Source organism: Rosa rugosa, chromosome 5 (genome assembly GCF_958449725.1).
Source record: "Rosa rugosa chromosome 5, drRosRugo1.1, whole genome shotgun sequence".
Taxonomy (NCBI): domain Eukaryota; kingdom Viridiplantae; phylum Streptophyta; class Magnoliopsida; order Rosales; family Rosaceae; genus Rosa; species Rosa rugosa.
The window spans coordinates 10,251,002-10,268,637 of NC_084824.1; the positions used below are offsets into that span (position 1 = coordinate 10,251,002).

At 38.8% G+C, this 17,636-nt stretch overlaps 2 protein-coding genes, 1 long non-coding RNA gene and 1 pseudogene across 3 annotated transcripts; 1 reads left to right on the forward strand and 3 right to left on the reverse strand.

Annotated features, from left to right (window-relative positions):
- Window positions 1-327: 327 nt before the first annotated feature.
- On the reverse strand, window positions 328-1,501 carry LOC133707943 (uncharacterized). Its single transcript, XR_009845436.1, has 4 exons — window positions 1,294-1,501; window positions 1,028-1,117; window positions 601-682; window positions 328-460 (listed from the first exon to the last, which is right to left on the reverse strand). It is a non-coding gene; the product is annotated as an uncharacterized LOC133707943 (long non-coding RNA).
- Window positions 1,502-5,658: 4,157 nt separating this feature from the next.
- LOC133712214 (uncharacterized) lies at window positions 5,659-6,968 on the reverse strand. The gene is made up of 2 exons (XM_062138330.1): window positions 6,241-6,968; window positions 5,659-6,155 (listed from the first exon to the last, which is right to left on the reverse strand). The coding sequence occupies exons 1-2, from the start codon at window positions 6,787-6,789 to the stop codon at window positions 5,919-5,921; spliced, it is 786 nt and encodes a 261-aa protein (XP_061994314.1). The 5' UTR covers window positions 6,790-6,968; the 3' UTR covers window positions 5,659-5,918.
- Window positions 6,969-8,028: 1,060 nt separating this feature from the next.
- On the reverse strand, window positions 8,029-8,755 carry LOC133711175 (ABC transporter C family member 6-like; annotated as a pseudogene).
- A 1,024-nt stretch (window positions 8,756-9,779) lies between these two features.
- LOC133711176 (acyltransferase Pun1-like) lies at window positions 9,780-16,022 on the forward strand. The gene is given in 4 exon segments (XM_062137336.1): window positions 9,780-10,270; window positions 10,273-10,575; window positions 13,073-13,080; window positions 15,513-16,022. Coding segments are annotated over 4 exon segments (1,275 nt in total). The 5' UTR covers window positions 9,780-9,816.
- The last annotated feature ends 1,614 nt before the right edge of the window (window positions 16,023-17,636 follow it).

A 17,636-nucleotide genomic window follows, 5' to 3' on the forward strand; every position in this document is an offset into this window, starting at 1 on the left:
CACATTATGGAACATTATCCCTTACAACAATCGGCAAGAATTTCACGGTATCACAGCCCATTACATTTACAATGCATCTTCATCCCAAGGTAAACAAGAGTCGACTAGCAGGCTCTTCCACCATCGAAAAAGTAGCAAAATGAAGATTCAAAGTAGCCTTAACCACAATGATGATACTAACTTCATTGTCCAAGACGTCCTTGATGATACTAATGGCCTTGTAAGGCCGAGAGCTGTTGCCACAGCTATTTCTTAGTTCTTTCTGTTTTTTGCTTTCTTTTCTGGGTCTCTGACCCCCATTGTACCAAAAAAAAAAAAAAAGTAGCCTTAACCACAATGGTTGGCTTTATTACAATTCATAGGCACAAGGCATCAATATATACAAAAAATCAACCGAGTAGCAGACTATTCACAGGTGCCTCTACTTCCACATATTTCTCCACTTGTCCTTTGGATCAACCTGAAACACAAGATCCTCAAATGTCTTAAAAACGATACAGATGCTTGAAGCTGAACATTATAGATGAACAAAAAACCATTTTACACGTAAGTTAATGTACGCGGCTAACAGCCATTCCAAATACTGCAAAAAGTAGGTACCTCATTTCTTTCTTCAAATACATCTCACATCTCTGACTCTCTGTATGTATTTAAGATAAACTTCCAATTGCCTTTGCCATACCTGCATTAGAAAAGGATACAATATTAATTGATGAGAACTTAGAAATTGCTTAAAACTAATCGCGATTGCTACTTACTCAGCCAATAGAGGCATGATTGCCAGTAAGTACTAAGGACATAAAATTCTGATAATCTTTCCAGAGATGAGAATTATGAAGCAACCAAACATTCCGACTAACGAGCTTGATAGGATTGAAAAGAAATACAAAACCATTACCAATAATCTGCTAAGACCTACACAATGACCATCTAACCCCAATTTAATAAAAATTTAAAAATAGGAACGTCCCTTTCACAACAAGAAGCTGGAAAAATAGATGCAGAAAGTATAAAAACAAGGACATACTTCTGCACACCAGTCTTCTTCATGTAAGCTCCATCTCTTAACTTTTCCTCTTAGAAACAAGTGAACTGCCATACCTAGCGAGTCATCCCACTGCGAAAACAATACTCATTTAATACAAATCTATAAACAAACAGAACCACCACAAATTTTACAACCAGAGCAACTCATAGATCTTCGACCAAAAAAAGAGCAACTCACAAATCCAACTTAGAATCTACTGAAATCCTTAGTGTATCTATCCATGAAGGTAGGCTCTAAATTCTTACGCTCTCTTCACTCAAATTTGTACTTCCAATCAACCAATCAAGAACGGAACCATTCATCTTTCTCCTTGGCTATATAGAAACATCTCCTTTGGTGATCAACAAATTGTAGTAGTGAAGTACTTTATAAGGATCAAAGGATTGGCAAACTCTTCGGATTGAAGTGATCTCGGCTTTCAGTACCTTTGATGGGTGAGAGTTTTGTCTTCCATTTCCTCTAGAAGAAAAGAAAAAAAGGGAAGAAAAAAAAAATTTATATATATATTTATAAGGGAGAATATTTGTGCAAATTTTTGGTGTCGACATGCATGCATGACAACATATTAATTATTTATCGTACAAGAAACTCTAAAGCAATAACCATAAATCCATAAAGCAATAACCATAAGTCCATAACTATGTAGGAGAAGCATACTGACCTTATTTTGAACAAACTTACCATAACAAATTATGAGAATAGATTGTCTTCATGTAATTCTAAATTACATCCTGGCAATTAATTACCATTAAACCCACATCTGGAAAAATCTTTAAGATCTAAAATTTATAGAATAGCTAGGAAAGATTTTTTTTTTTTTTGACTTTGCCAAGGAGAACCCAAAGGCATGCCCTTCGGCGCATGTGAAATGCTCCAACTGTGCATTGCAGCACAGTGCCTGGCCACTTTGACAACTTCGGGGTTCGAACATAGATTGGGGAGCACACCCAACTAGACAATAACCACTAGACCACTTGCAATGGTTAGCTAGGAAGGATATAATAGCCAAATGTGCATGTGGAATGCCGCAATGCATGTGCTTGGTCTTCCCTGTTCTGAGATAAAACTCCTCACCTCGTCTCACCATTAAGCTAGGTATAACCAGTAACACTCTTAATTTGTCTGTCATGATCCGATCCCCTTCCTTTTTCTTTTCTTTTTTTGGTCAAGGTTTTTCTTGTCCATGTTACTCCTTCCACTGTTCCACATGTGGTTCAGTTCAGGTTGGGAATTAGGTGCTTGAATATCGTGGCTTCCCTCAATTTTCCAATATTAAATTGCTTCATATGAGCTAAAAAAAGATAACAATTTGATCAACTTTGAAGTAACTAAGTGGCAAATATATGGAATGGGTCACAGATAGCTGAGTCATTAGGATTTCACCAACTCTTGCAGTCACCGAAGTAATGATGATGAAAATTTCTTTTTGATAAAGGGACAGACTGTGTCACTGTGGGAAAACTAAATAAATTTGCTTCATTTGGTGTTTCTGTTGCATGGTTTTTGAAAGTTAAGTAACTCTCTTACTCTTACATGGTCCTAGCTGGTAGAGAGTCAGAAGCTAGAAATTGCATGATGCAATCGCCAGTTATAAATTTATTTTCTTCACCTCTTCTCAACAACAGAACATCCCCGTTCTTCTTCCCCAGCCAATTCCCGACCCCTGTAGCCAATAAATTCCATCTTAGGTTTCAGTTCATCTTTCCCGACCCCTGTTTGCAGTCAGTTGTTTTCGTAGGGTATCAAAGCCAAAGTCTCGCTATTATGACTTAACAAATTTAACAACCTTCTTATCCAATGGACATTGTATAATAGTATGACTTTTTTTTTTTTTTTTTTTTTTTTTAAAAAAAACCCCACCCCATTCCCACCCTTGATGGGGCTCGAACTCCTGACCTCTTATATATGAGACTAAAGCCTTACCACCCCACCAAACACACACACCCCTTGTATAATAGTATGATGTCTTATGCAAGAATTGACATCCGGGATTTCTAACTTCGGTTTTCTTACAAGTTTGTTGTATTTTCATCTTCAAGCGCTTATACTTCAGTTAAAAAAAAACAAAACAAAACAAAACAAAACAAAACAAATTTTAAGAGCCAGCCTTTCTCACTTCATAATTGACAAACATTTGCCTTCTCAATTCTCATAGTCTTAACCGCCAAGGCTGCAATATTAGACGACTTGCAAGTTGTGACCATGCATGTGTGGTCCTAAGAATTGTTTATGAGTCAGCTATATGTATCTCAGCATCATATAACTGACTTCCTTCAATGATCGTAAGTGAAATTGGACAATCTTCGAACTTATTTTTTCTCAGAAAAATCTTCAATTTGTCATTTTGTCTATATCTATACTATTATTAAGAGAAGAGGTTTTGTTTTTACAAACAAAAAATTTTGACAGATTTAACCCTAAAATATTAAAAAACTTTGAAAATAAATTAAATCACAAGGGTAAATATGACAATTACAAAATGAATTTTTATTAAAAAAATTTAAAAAAAATTTAGGATTAAATACTTGTTACTCCTCGTACTTTGCCCTGAAAAACAGTTTAGTCCCTCGCATTTTAAATTAAACTGGATAGTCCTTATTCTTTGCAAATCTCATACAACAGGTCCAAAATAATCCGAAATGACTATTATGCCCCTCATTTCCTATTTTTATTATTATTTTAATTTTTTTCTCTATTTTTTTAATTTTTCTCCCCATTTTTTTTTTTTATATTTTCTCTCTCCCTCCTTCTCTCTCTCCCCTGACCTCTCGCTCCCTCTCTCTTCAGCACCAGCAGCGCTAGCAGTGGCTGATCCCACATTATCTCCCTCACCTCCTCCACCTACGGCCTCCTCACCATCGACCCGCCACCGTCACCATCGCCCTCCCCTGGCCCGAGCCTCGTGGCCAGCGATCTCTCTCTCTCTCTCTCCAAATCCCCAAATTTGAAAAACTCAAAACCTCCTCTCCCTGCTTCTGCAAAATCAAGCTCACCAACTCCCCCCACCAGTTCTTCGTCGTCCCTCTCATCGTCGACCACGACGCCGCCCGCTCCCACTCCCACTCCCTCAACGCCTGCTTCAACCTCACCAAACCCAAAATCGAAACCCTAGCCTCTCCATCTTGTTCTTCTTCAGTTCTTCTGTTCTTCGACTTCTTCCCTTCTTCGTTCTTCCCCCATTCAATAATCCAAAAAAATTGAGAACCCTCATTTAATCTAAAATACCAAATCGGCCAATCCCCGCAAACCCTCATTCAATCATCTCATTCATCTGAAATCCCAGCAAACCATAAACCTTCTATCTTCACTTCTTCCCCAATTCGAAAAGACGAAAACCCAGAAAACCATCCAACTAGTTCATCTCAAATACGAAATCAACAAATCCCAAACCTCGCTCCTCATTCAATCTTCTGAAATCCCAAATCCCAAACCTCAATCCTCATTCAATCTTCTGAAATCCCAAATCCCAAACCTCCTATCAGCGCTCTACTGATAATGTTCTTGAGCTTTTCTGGGCTCCGAAGCCGACATAGCTTCCTGGGTCTTAGCGTTCGGGGTGGCGGTGTTGTCGGGGTGGCGGATCCATCTTGGCGCTCTACAACGACTACGATCTCTCCGGCATCGAAGTCATCGAGGAGGAGCTCGGCTGGGTCAGAGAGACCGGCGACAAGTTGCGCGGCGAGGCCATGAAGGCGTTGGAGCTAGGGATGGAGGGGTTGAATCATGGGGAGGTGGCCATCAGGTTGCAGGTGTTCTCCGGTGGTTGCAGAGGGAAGAAGAGAGAGGGAGCGAGAGGTCAGGGGAGAGAGAGGAGGGAGAGAGAAAATATAAAAAAAAAAAAATGGGGAGAAAAATTAAAAAAATAGAGAAAAAAAAATTAAAATATAATAGGAAATGAGGGGCATAATAGTCATTTCGGATTATTTTGGACCTGTTGTATGAGATTTGCAAAGAATAAGGACTATCCAGTTTAATTTAAAAGGCGAGGGACTAAACTGTTTTTCAGGGCAAAGTACGAGGAGTAACAAGTATTTAATCCAAAAAATTATCTCACAACCTCCACTTTTCTCTCCCACTATTTTTTCTCTGCAATAATTGTTTTAAAATTTTTTAATTTTCTTAAAAAAAAAAAAACTATTACACATGCAAAGCATGTATGAAGAATACTAGTATTATTATTAAGAGAACCCATTTTGTTAGCTAAAGTAGACGTGAAAAGACACAAAGACCCCCATACCATATATTATTTTTAAATAATTTCTAATATTTGAAGGGTACTATAGTAAATAATAAAATATTGGTAAACAGTTAAAAGAAAAAAAATGTTCCCACTAACTTCCCACTATCCTATTATGCAGATAACTTCGTACTACCCTCATCTGCAGATAACTCCTCATATTTCTCTAACTTCAATAATTACCAAGACATAAATATTACAAAAAGAAACTTTAAAACAAAAAATCTATTATTGTAGGTTTTGGTTTCTGGGTGGCCTTTTTTCTTTTTTTCCTCACAACCCCTCTTGGTTTTTTCATGGAGATTTATTCAGACCACAAAAGTTGGATCTTTGAAGAAATTGACAAGCTTAAAATTATACAAAGTGTAAGTACGCATCTTAATATTACTCTTAGTTTTGTGTTGTATTTGTGTTTACTTTACTCATAAGACGTATGGATCTTATCATTTCAGGGTGTTCGTTCCCTCGACTCATATATGACGTCGTTCTCAGTTGCTGCAAATAGAAGAAAACGCAAGCAAAATTCCCCCCACAAGATTATTATCATCAGGGTAACAAGAGCTCCTATGGAAAAAGTTACATTTGGGGCATTACTGTGGGAAAGGTGCATGCCAGTGACTTGCCATGTCATTGCTAAGCCAGATGCTGATACTGACTTGGTACTAAAGAAGGCCACAGACTATACAGACCGTCAGTAATTGGGGGAGAAATTGCCTGAGCTATGCAACCACCAAGTCCCATGGCCCTGCCTTCAAAAACTTGATGGAAAGTCAAAGCAACTAGAAGAGGTCGAATTGTTTCAGCACCTTCAGAAGCACCCAATGAAATTCCAATATTAACTGAGTGCACCACAATTCCCAACTCCAAAACCTACACCATATGAATCAAAATTATACATAAAAGTGATAAAACTAAACAAAAATTATCATAGCAAACTCATCTGAAGTGCAAGAACCTTTGAAATCACTCTGTGCCCAAGAAGTTGTGATTCAGCCGAATTCGTATCAAGCGAACCATGAGTGGCATGTGTATGAACATGTATGTGCCCCTCATGCTCTCCATTGATCTGATTCTGAGCCTTTTTGAAATAAGAAGTAGCAATTGATATATGGAATCCACCATCAAAGTTTCGATGGCGGTGAAGGGTAATTTCCCCTATGGGTTTTCTTTCAGGCACGGTGAGGTCAAGTAGTCGAAAGAGTCCGGAAGCATGTGGATAAATCTGGTGGCCAATATGACACCAGAGGCAAAGGCCTTGATGATGAAGAAGATATTCTTCTCCGGTTGCAAAGACGGAATCATCCCTAGAATTGGGATACAAACGCCAATTGCACCGGCCATGAGTATGGAAGCGAAGGATGGGAGTAGAGATGAAAAGCGGTGCAGTTACATAGGGAGTGTTATCGAAGTTCTTTTTCTGGAGATAGTGTTTGAAAATCCTAATGTCCATAGTTACAGGCATTAAATAGACATAATACCAGAACAGAAAGGCAGTAATTGCCATCTCCTTCTTTTTCGATTACAACTGAAAAGAAGATTGAAAATGAAGAACAAGTATGTTCCTACTTAGCTAACGCATTTAGGGGCCACGCATTTATATAAGCCGCGCCGATTGTGTAGGTTGTAGGGTGACGAATTGCATGATCAACCTGTTTCTTCCAAATTTGGTGAGGTGAGCCTTCGGCGTGGATGGTTTTTTTTTTTTTTTTAGAGAATGGCGTGGATGGGGGTTTAAACAAAAAAAAAAGTGGAAAAAAGTTTAAAAAAAAAACTTTTTATGCATGCAGGTGAATTACTCAGGGTGCAGGTGTAAAATATCTCTTACCATTACTTTCATAAAATGTCTTGTCTGTTTTACTTTACTGATCAATGTATTGAAATGAGAAAACAATGTTTTTTTTTCTTTTCACCTTTAGTTAGTGTAAGTGTAAACATACATTATCTCTTTATGTGGTAATTAAATCTACAGTTTTTACTCTTTAGGACACCCAATCTATCTCCACTATTCTCTTCTTCTTAACCACTTCCCTCAACCCTACGGCACCTTTTTTCTTTTCTTTTCTTTTTTTCCCTGTTTTTTGTTGGGACAGTCATGTCACTTGCACCACCATCATCATCTTCGGACCTTCAAAAGATGGGTGCTGATGGGTCATGACTCATGAGTAACATGTTACTGTTCGTATTTCTACAAGACTGGTCCATGCATGCACGTGAAGGAGGGCCCAATGGCTCATGTGAAGCCCAATTAGACGTTAACTGGTTCTTTGTATACACTTGACTCTATTCATAATTCTCATTCTGAACCACATCCACACCTGGTGCAATGAGAATCTCAAATACAAACCTATAGGAGACAATGACCCACAAAAAGTGGCAGTAAGTTGCTCTAGACCATAAATGGCATAGTTGGGGGAACAACAACTTTACATTAGGAAAATTCAGGAACATAACCTAGCTTCTGGAACGAAGACTAATTGACCACAGATCAACTCATCAACATTCTGGAATGTCTATCAGAAAGTATAGGAGAATAATTTTATATTTCTGTTCATCTGAGGTTTAAATAGGATTGCATCAAGTATATAAAAAGTAAACATTTAACAGCTACATTAATTACTCCTATCATTACAATCAATCACCGACAATTACAAATCAATAAATCTACAATTACAAGTCAATCAATTAATCAACCATTAATTCTAATTGGAACAGCTAACGCAAAAATGTCAAGCTCTATGAATTCTCAAGATGAGCAGTTGTTCTTTCTTATGGAAGATCTCCTCAAGAATTCCACAACCAACTTCGAAAATGCAGAAGAGTTTTCCTTAATTAGCCGAGCAGGAGAATCATACTCCACAGTCTTACCTGTATGAACCGAAATGTGAACGAAACTCAGTCACTAATGCAAGCCGTATCAAATTCTAGATGACATATATTCCAACTGCAGTATGTATACTATCTGTGAAAAGTTTTAGACCAATAAAAAATAGAAAATTCTTTTCTTGAAGCAAAAGTTTTGTTTGTTTTAAGCTATAAATTCTTACCTTCATCAAGAACTAGAACCATGTCACTGTCCATAACAGTCAGAATCCGGTGAGCCACCATGATAATTAACCGTGCATTCACTTGTCTCTTTCCTTATTGTCTCTTGAATTGCATTATCTGTTGCTGTATCTATAGATGTTGTCGCCTCATCTAGCACTAGAATTTTCCTCTTCTTTAGAAGCACTCTGGTAAGACAAACAAGCTGCCTCTGTCCAACGCTCCAGTTTTCTTCTACTTCAGAAACTGCATTGGAATTTACAATCCAGATATTAGTTCTAAATCAACTATACTATAATGACAGTGGAATTGCTATGATTAGGTAGATACCAGGTGCATCCAGGAGCATTTGGTCTTGCCGCACTAAGTTGCCAAGTCGACATTTTTTCACAACATGAGTTATGTGACCATATACATATCAAGTCATATAAGTAAAATTAATTGACCACCATCTGATATCTTTTAGTAGTAAATATAGGATTTAGATGGCAACCTCCAATATTTCTAGATCAGAATGTTGCTGCAGAGGATCCAGATTATTCCTCAAAGTTCCTTGAAATATAGTCAGGTCTTGTGGGATTATGCCTAAACTTGGCCCCAAATCCAGCAGGCCTAGTTTAGAAATGTCTTGTTCATCAATGAGAATTTTCCCTCCTGAGAGCTCAACAACTCTAAACAAGGCTTGGATCATAGTGGACTTTCCACTTCCTGTTCTTCCCACCACTCCAATTTTCATCCTTTTAGAGAATGTGCAAGTGATCCTTTTCAATACCATTAGATCTTCAGGCTTATATTGAACTTGCACATTTTGAAATTCAATTTGTCCTTCAGTTCGCCATTCTGAGTTTGGCGTAGAAGCTTCGATCACAAGTGGTGCCTCACTTTGTACTCCTGTGAATTGAAGAATTCTCTCAACAGATATCATTTTGTTTTCAACATTGCATAGATTCCAAATCACTCAACATTACAAGGACTAAATGTGTGAAATTAGAAAGTAAGGGACTGAAGTGTTTTTTGGGCAAAAATTCAAGAATTAAACAGTATTTAATTCTTAAATAATCTTATAAATAGAATGGTACCTTTGTCTCTTTGGCCTTTATGATATGACCATCTCTACATTGATCATGGCTTCCATAATCTATAGTGCCCTTAGACATTGACATTAAATAGTGAAGAGAGAACTTTTCTATCATTTTCAATGTTGGTCACTACTTAATAGTTGTATCATTGGCCAATAAAATACATAGGTATATACTTCTCCAATTAGTATAATATCTTCAACTTGATAAAGTTTTCCTTATCTTCAGTTGTGATTTCCTTTTCAACTTATATTGTTTAAGGGTCATAATTTACATTGATAATCAATGTGGAGCCACAGCATTCAGAAGTGAATTATTAGGGATATGACCTCATTAGTTTTCATCCTATACATACATGTTTCATTGTAAGGTATGCAACTTTGGATCTTTAGCATCAAACAATAGCAGTCATGATGGAAGTTGAAATAATATCCAGAGAAACCATCAAACCATCCACTCCAACCCTACCACATCACGGAACATACTACCTTTCTTTCCTTGAACAGATAAATCCTCGTACCTATACACCAGTTGTTTACTTCTACCCCAAGGAAGAATCTGATTCTGATCATAATCCTAATTTTGGTGATAAATCCAATCAGCTCAATAAATCTCTGTCAGAAACTCTAGCCAAATACTACCTACTTTCCGGTAGGATCATAGATAGAGTCTCCATTGATTGTAATGATGAAGGAGTCATATTTGTAGAAGCAAGAATCAAAGTCAAGATCTCTGACCTGTTATTCACAGACAATTTACAGTGGAACGATGACTCCAATTTAACTGTCATCTTGGCTGTTCAAGTAAGCTTCTTCGACTGTGGTGGAATGGCAATTACTATCTGTATGTCACCTTCCACCATGATCACTTCATCAACGACTGAGCAGCCATAACCCGTGATCACAAAGCTGATCAATATGTGTCTCCTGAGTTTATTGCAGCAACTGTATTCCCCCAAGGTGAGATTCCACTGCTACCGCAATCTGTGATTGAGAAGGGGGATTACGTTTCCAAGAGATTCGTGTTTGTTGCCCCAAAACTTGCTGCCCTCAAAGCCATGGTGTGTGACAGAGTGCAAAATCCCTCAAAAGTTGAAGTTGTGACTGCTTTTATTCATAGATGTGCCATATCTGCATTGAAATCGAATTCTGGGTCCTTGTTGAATCCTAGTACCCTTTTGATCCTATTGAATTCTTAGAATGTGAAGAAGTGTTTTCTTAATACAAATTGATGAATGAGTAAAACGTTTTATACAGCTAATCCCCTAGCTTGTAGGACTATCTATGCTACTAACTATAGTAATACATATCTAGTTAATAACTACTTGATACAGCAAATCACCTAACAATAAGTATTCTAGATCATGTAGGATTTGATTCCTCAATACTCCCCCTCAAGATAGAGTGTATGTTGATTACACCTATCTTGCTCGAGAGAACAGTGAACTGTTTAGAACTCAGCGGCTTGGTGAACAAGTCGGTTGGCTGCTCCTGTGTTTTGACATGAACGGTCTGAACCAATCCTCTTTGTACATTTTCCCGGACAACGTGACAATCGATTTCAATGTGCTTCGTCCGCTCATGAAAAACTGGATTTGATGCTCTATGAATTGCGGCCTGATTGTCACAGAATAATCTGACTGCACGTGTGTAGTTAACATTCAAGTCCTTCAACAGATTTCTAATCCATGTAATTTCGCAGCACTGGAACGAGATACAGTTCCTTGCTTCTTAGTCTTCCAAGAAATTGGTGCATTGCCTAAGAAAATACAGTACCTGGTAGTAGATCTTCGAGTGTCCTTGCAACGCGCCCAATCTGCATCACAGTAAGCTTTTATTTCTAATTGTCCGGTGGAAGGCAGTAATATCCCTTGACCTGGGGTTTGTTTCAAATATCTCAACACTTTGTAAGCTGCATCCAAGTGAGGTTGGCGAGGCTTGTCCATGAATTGACTCAAAATGTGCACTACATACACAAGGTCTGGTCTAGTGATTGTAAGATACATGAGTCTTCCAACCAATCGCCGATATTAGACGCATCCTTTAACAATATTCCCTCACCTTGCCGTAACACCAAGTTCTGATCAATGAGAAACCGTGATGGTTTAGCTCCTAGAAAACCAGCATCCTCACGAACTTCAAGTGCATGTTTGCGCTGACTGAAAACAATACCTTGTTTAGACCATGCTACCTCAATGCCGAGAAAATATTTCAACTGCCCCATGTCTTTGAGCTTGAACTTGCTTGCAAGAAATTGCTTCGTCTTCAAGATGTCTTCCAAGTTTTTCCCGGTTACTATGACATCGTCAACATATACTAAATGGGCTGTAAATTTTCCTTGGTCATTTCAGACAAAAAGTGAATAGTCTGACCAGGATTGACTAAACCCACCAGCCCTAAGAGCAGTAGAAAGCTTCAAAAACCATTGTCGGGATGCTTGTTTCAATCCATACAGTGATTTGTGAAGTTGACAAACTCTATGCTCCCTCTTTCGTCTGAAACCAGGAGGTAGCTTCATGAAAACCTCTTCATATAAGTCACCATTGAGAAAGGCATTGTTGACATCCAATTGGTGGAGATGCCAACCCTGCAAAGCTGCTAAACTGAGAAGGATACGAACTATGGTGAGCTTGGCTACAGGAGCAAAGGTTTCTCGATAATCAATTCCGGCAACTTGACTGTAACCTTTGGCAACTAAACGAGCCTTGTAACGTTCCACGGTGCCATCAAGATTATGTTTGATCTTAAAGACCCACTTACAGCCAATTGGTTTCTTGCTGGGAGGAAGTGGTACCAAACTCCATGTCTTATTTGCTTGCAAGGCCTGAATTTCTTGATTCATGGCTTCTCTCCACTTTGGTTCAAGTACGGCCTGAGAAAAAGACTGTGGCTCTTTTTCTAGAATAAGATTGACAGTAAAAGCTTTGTGTGTGGGAGAAAGTCTGTCATAGGATAAGACATGAGCAATGGAATGAGGAGTACCTGATGGTTGAACTTCGCTCGTGGAGGACGATGGTGTAGAGCGAGAAGGAAGGGCTGCCTCAATGTGAAAGCCTTGCAATGTGGTCGGCGTTCTGGTGGCTCTTGTAGACCGTCGTGGTTGTGGAGCGACGTCTTGGGAAGTGGAAGAGTCTGAGATGATTAGAGAATGAGTGGTAGGTGATACGGTTGAGGAAGAGGTGGGAGAGTTAGGATTGGAACCAGATTGTGATCCTGGAAGATTTGGAGAGTTAGGATTGGAATCAAATTGTGATCCTGGAAGATCTGGTGACGTGATGGGATTGGAATCAAACTCAGATTTGAAAAGATTTGGTGAAAGGTGGTGATCTGTTTGGGACGAATTAAATGAGGAAGGAAATAAGTGACTTAATGGCTGAGAGTTATCAGGAGTCAAAGATGTGGGAGTCCTAGTCTGATAAGGAAATTCAGTTTCAAAAAAGATCACATCCTGAGATACTAATGTTTTCTTGTCTTTTAAGCTATAAACCTTGTAAGCCTTTTAACCGTGAGGATAACCTAGAAAAACACATTCAGTAGAATGAGGGTCAAATTTACTAGGTCGCAGCGGATGGGTGGAAACAAAACACCTACAACCAAAGACACGAAGCTGGGAATAGGTCGGTGGTTTGTGAAACAACTTCTCAAAGGGTGTTTTCCCTTGTAAGAGTGGTGTTGGTGTCCTATTTATTAAGTAAGCAGCCGTCAATATGGCATCCCCCCAAAAAGGTTTAGGCAAGTGTGACTGAAAGAGAAGTGCACGAGCAACATTTAACAAATGTCTATGTTTACGCTCAGCGATGCCATTTTGCTGAGGCGTATTAATGCAACTCGTTTGGTGTAAAATACCCTTAGAAGAATAGAATTTGGCGCACTTAAACTCGGGACTATTATCACTCCTAACAATCTTGACTCTTTTCCCAAAATGTGTTTCGACTAAAGTGATAAAATGAATGAGTAAATATCTTGCTTCGAACTTATGATGCATGAGGAAAACCCAAGTACTCCTGGAATGATCATCAACAATTGTTAAGAAATACTGAGCTCCAGAAAGAGATGGGGCATGATAGCCACCCCATATGTCCACATGAATTAAATCAAAACAAGAAGTACTAGTCGAAAAACTTAAGGGAAAAGGCTGTCTAGTTTGCTTAGCTAGAGGACAAATGAAACAGTGACTAAGATCACAAGTTATATTTTTCATAAAAGGAAACAAAGAAGTCGCCTTGCTAGAGGGATGGCTGAGTCGCTGATGCCACAAGTCTTGAGTTTTGGTCTTCACCACATTACACGTTCCTTTCTTGGGCATATTGAGGCAGTAGAGTCCCTCACTTTTAGCTCCCGTCTCAATCATCCTCCCTGATTGAAGGTCCTGTATAAAACAAACTTGTTTGATGAATATGGTGACATAAAATGAATCTAACGCGAGCTTGCTACTAGATATGAGGTTTAAGTAGAACAATGGGACGCATAGGACATTATGCAGCATAAAATGTGAGGAAAAGACTATAGTCTCAATATGAGAGACTTGCAACATGGTACCATCAGGTAATTTGACTGTACGATTATGGACAGGCCGAGATGATGTAAGATGGATAGGATCACATACAATATGGTCACTAGCTCCACTGTCTAATATCCAAATCACATCTTTATTATGTTGTGCGAGAGCAAATGCTTTGCTTGACATCTCTTCAAAATTAGGAATGTTACCAACAAGATTTGTAGAGGATGACTGTGTAGTGTTCAACATCTCTAGCAACTGATGGTCGTCATTGGTCTTGCTAGCTGCGACCTTAACCTTGCTCAAAAATCTCATCATCTGCTTGCATTCACTCTGTGATAAAGGAAGACCAGTAAGGTCTTCATTGCCTTCATTAGACATTCCCACAAAGTTTGCTTTCGAGCTCCCTTCTTCTCCTGCCAATGTTTTCTTTCTCTTGCGGTAGTAGTCATACGTATGGCCTTTGAGGCCACAATATGTACACTTGAGGTGTGCCCTGCAGCTTTTGGTATTGTGGTTGTCCATTTTGCATTTTTCGCACCACTTGGTATCTCCTCCTGTAAACTGAACTTCACGAGAAGACTTCTTCACAGCAAATGCCGAAGCTTCTGAGGCCTGTGTGTTTTTCCTGATGATACCTCTGTCTGTTTCTCCTGACGAAGGACCATAGCATAAGTCTTGTTAAGAGTTGGTAAAGGATCCATACCGATAATGTTACTCCTGGTCTGCACATAGCCTTCATTCAGCCCCACAAAAAACTTCATGGTTTTCTGCGTCTTGATGTAATCATTGACTTTGGAAGCAGTCTCGCAACTACAAGGAGGGAAAGCACAGAGTGCATCTTTCTCATCCCATAAGCTTTTAAGCTTTGTAAAGAATGATGTGATTGTTGTTGTGCCTTGTTCGCAACCATGGATGGCGCTTTCAATTTGAAAAAGTGCAACTGTATTGATCTGAGAAAATCTTTCTTTCAATTCTAACCACATACCTCGCGCATCCTTACAGTGGATTACACTACTTGCAATCTTCTTCAACATAGCTCCTAGTAACTAGGTTTTCACAAGGGTGTTGCATCGTTCCCACTGTAGCTGCTCAGAAGCGTTGTGAGTTGGCTTGGTGAGGGTTCCATCAATAAAACCCTTTTTGTTTGTTTATGGTAAGCGCCATAGTCATCGACTACTCCCATGTCGTGTAGTTATCTTCCATCAGAGGTTGTGCAACTAGGACATCTCCTGGTTGATCTGAATGATGAAGAAAGAAAGGGTGATTGGCATTCTCCCATGGTGCCGAGGCTTTGGAAGAGTTCTGTTACTGAACTTCAGCCTTCTGTTCTTCTTCTCCGCCCATGAGGTAAGTTGTGTTTTTGGGTTTCTAGGTTCCCAAGAGCATATGCTCTAATACCATATAGAATTCTTAGAATGTGAAGAAGTGTTTTCTTAATACAAATTGATGAATGATTACAACGTTTTATACAGCTAATCCCCTAACTTGTAGGACTATCTATGCTGCTAACTATAGTAATACATATCTAGTTAATAACTACTTGATACAGCAAATCATCTAACAATAAGTATTCTAGATCATGTAGGATTTGATTCCTAAATAGATCCAGACGGTGGATTTGCGTGGTAGAATGGTTCCTCCATTGCCGAAAAACTCAGTAGGTAGCATGGTTTGGTTCTATGCAATGCCCACAGCGGAGGATGAGAGTGTGATAGAGTTGCATGTCCTAGTGACTCAAATAAAGGAGAAGATGGCCCATTTCTGTGTTACATATGCCGATAAATTTGGAAAAGAATGGCCTTTCATATTTATGGAGTGTATGAAGGATTCAAGGAAACTGTTTCAAAAACAAAACCTGGTTATGTATAGATGTAGCAGTTGGTGCAGATTCCCAGTGTATGAGGCAGACTTTGGTTGGGGAAAGCCAGTTTGGGTCACTATTGCTAGCTGCGTGCTGAAAAATAGCATCTTTCTGATTGATACTAGGAATGGGGAAGGGATTGAAGCATATCTGAATTTTGAAAAGCAACACATGGATGTGTTTGAGCGTGATGCAGAGCTTCTTGCATTTGTTTCTCTGAATCCCGGTGCTAATATAGACTACAATATGTGATCTTTAGAACATAATTGAAGTTGGTGCTTGTTTTCAAAGGATCTTTGTAATCCCATGTTTTAAGTACGAGTTTTTCGATCATTTTAAGAATAAGAATGTCGGTATCTTTCCATTGACATTGATAAAGTAAATATACCTAGATAACTAGCCCAGAAAGAGCTTGTTGAACTTAAATCTTGAAGAACTTTTGTAACCCACCACTCTATTTTGGTACAGTATCAGATGAACCTTAACAACGTATAAAAAGCAATATGACCATGAAGGTCAAATTAAGAGAATAAGACAGTCCAATAATCATAGATCGATTAGCTTTGCAGTTATATCAGAACCTAAGCCTTAGCCTTAGTCGGGTCGGGGCTTAAATATGCTGACCCTTACCCGCCCGAAAGGCTCGAGCTGCTAGGGCTGAAAGGGCCGGGTTGGGCCGGCCTTCCAAATAGGCCGAAAAGAACCTTATTTTGTTTAACAAAAAAAAATACATTATTTTTATTTTTTTTCTCAAAATGTGGCTCAATGATTATATAGATAATACAAGACTCATTGTTTTTTGTTGATCATATATATATATATATATATATATATATAATTAGAATTATCTTATAACATTTATAAATATTAGTTAAGGTGGTTATATTCAATTAACTATCTCCCAAAATTAATTGTTGTTTAACAAAGGAAACAAAAATTAAAAAAAAATAAAGTGTAGGAAATCAATTAAAAAAAAAGAAATAAGTTGTATGTTATATAAAAAAAGAGAAACATATTTTAAAAATATAAAACTATTTGGACTTAGTTGGGTGGGCTTAAAGGGCCGGACCAGGCTTCATTTGCATGGCCCACACCCTACCCTATTTGAGAAAGGGTCGGGCAGGCCCGCCCTATAGGGCCGAAGGGCCAAATGACAACCTCTACGATACTCGTTCGCTGTTATCTGTTATCCATCACCCGTTACCTATTGGCCGTTACCCGTTAACCGTTAGTCATCCGCCGTTATCTATTACCCGTTATCCGTTATCCTTTGACTGTTACCCGTTACCCTAAACCCTAAACCATAGTAGGTGTCTGTTGGGATCAAGCCCAGACCCTAGGCCCATTATCTGCTATTAGCCCACTAAGTAGACAACTCCAGACATACCGGAGCAACTAGTACAACAACAGCCATCTTCATTGTCGTCTATTGAAGTAGTGGCGGTCCTGTGCCACCTATCTGCACCTAGTGTAATGGTTAAGGCCTTATACCCCTGTATTTGTTGCTCAGTTAGGCATCGATGAAATATGAATGAATCTTATTTCCATTAATTTTCTTTATTCAATTAGACATCGATGAATATGAATGAATCTTATTTCCATTAATTTTCTCTATTTTCCTGCATTATTTACTTTTCCCATTTCTAATCCTAACAGTCTCACGCTGAACCCTAAACCCTAAATCCCATCCCACAACCTTTGTATGCACTCCCAAACCTGTCCAATATTTGCATCATCCTTAATTTGCATGATGACGTCGTCGGGTGTGGAGTAGTAACTCTTCTTTGTTCGATTTGTGAGAAGAATATTTTGGCTATCTGGGTCTACCAAGTTTCGGTTAAGAGGTGACCAGTGTGGCTGCTGCCG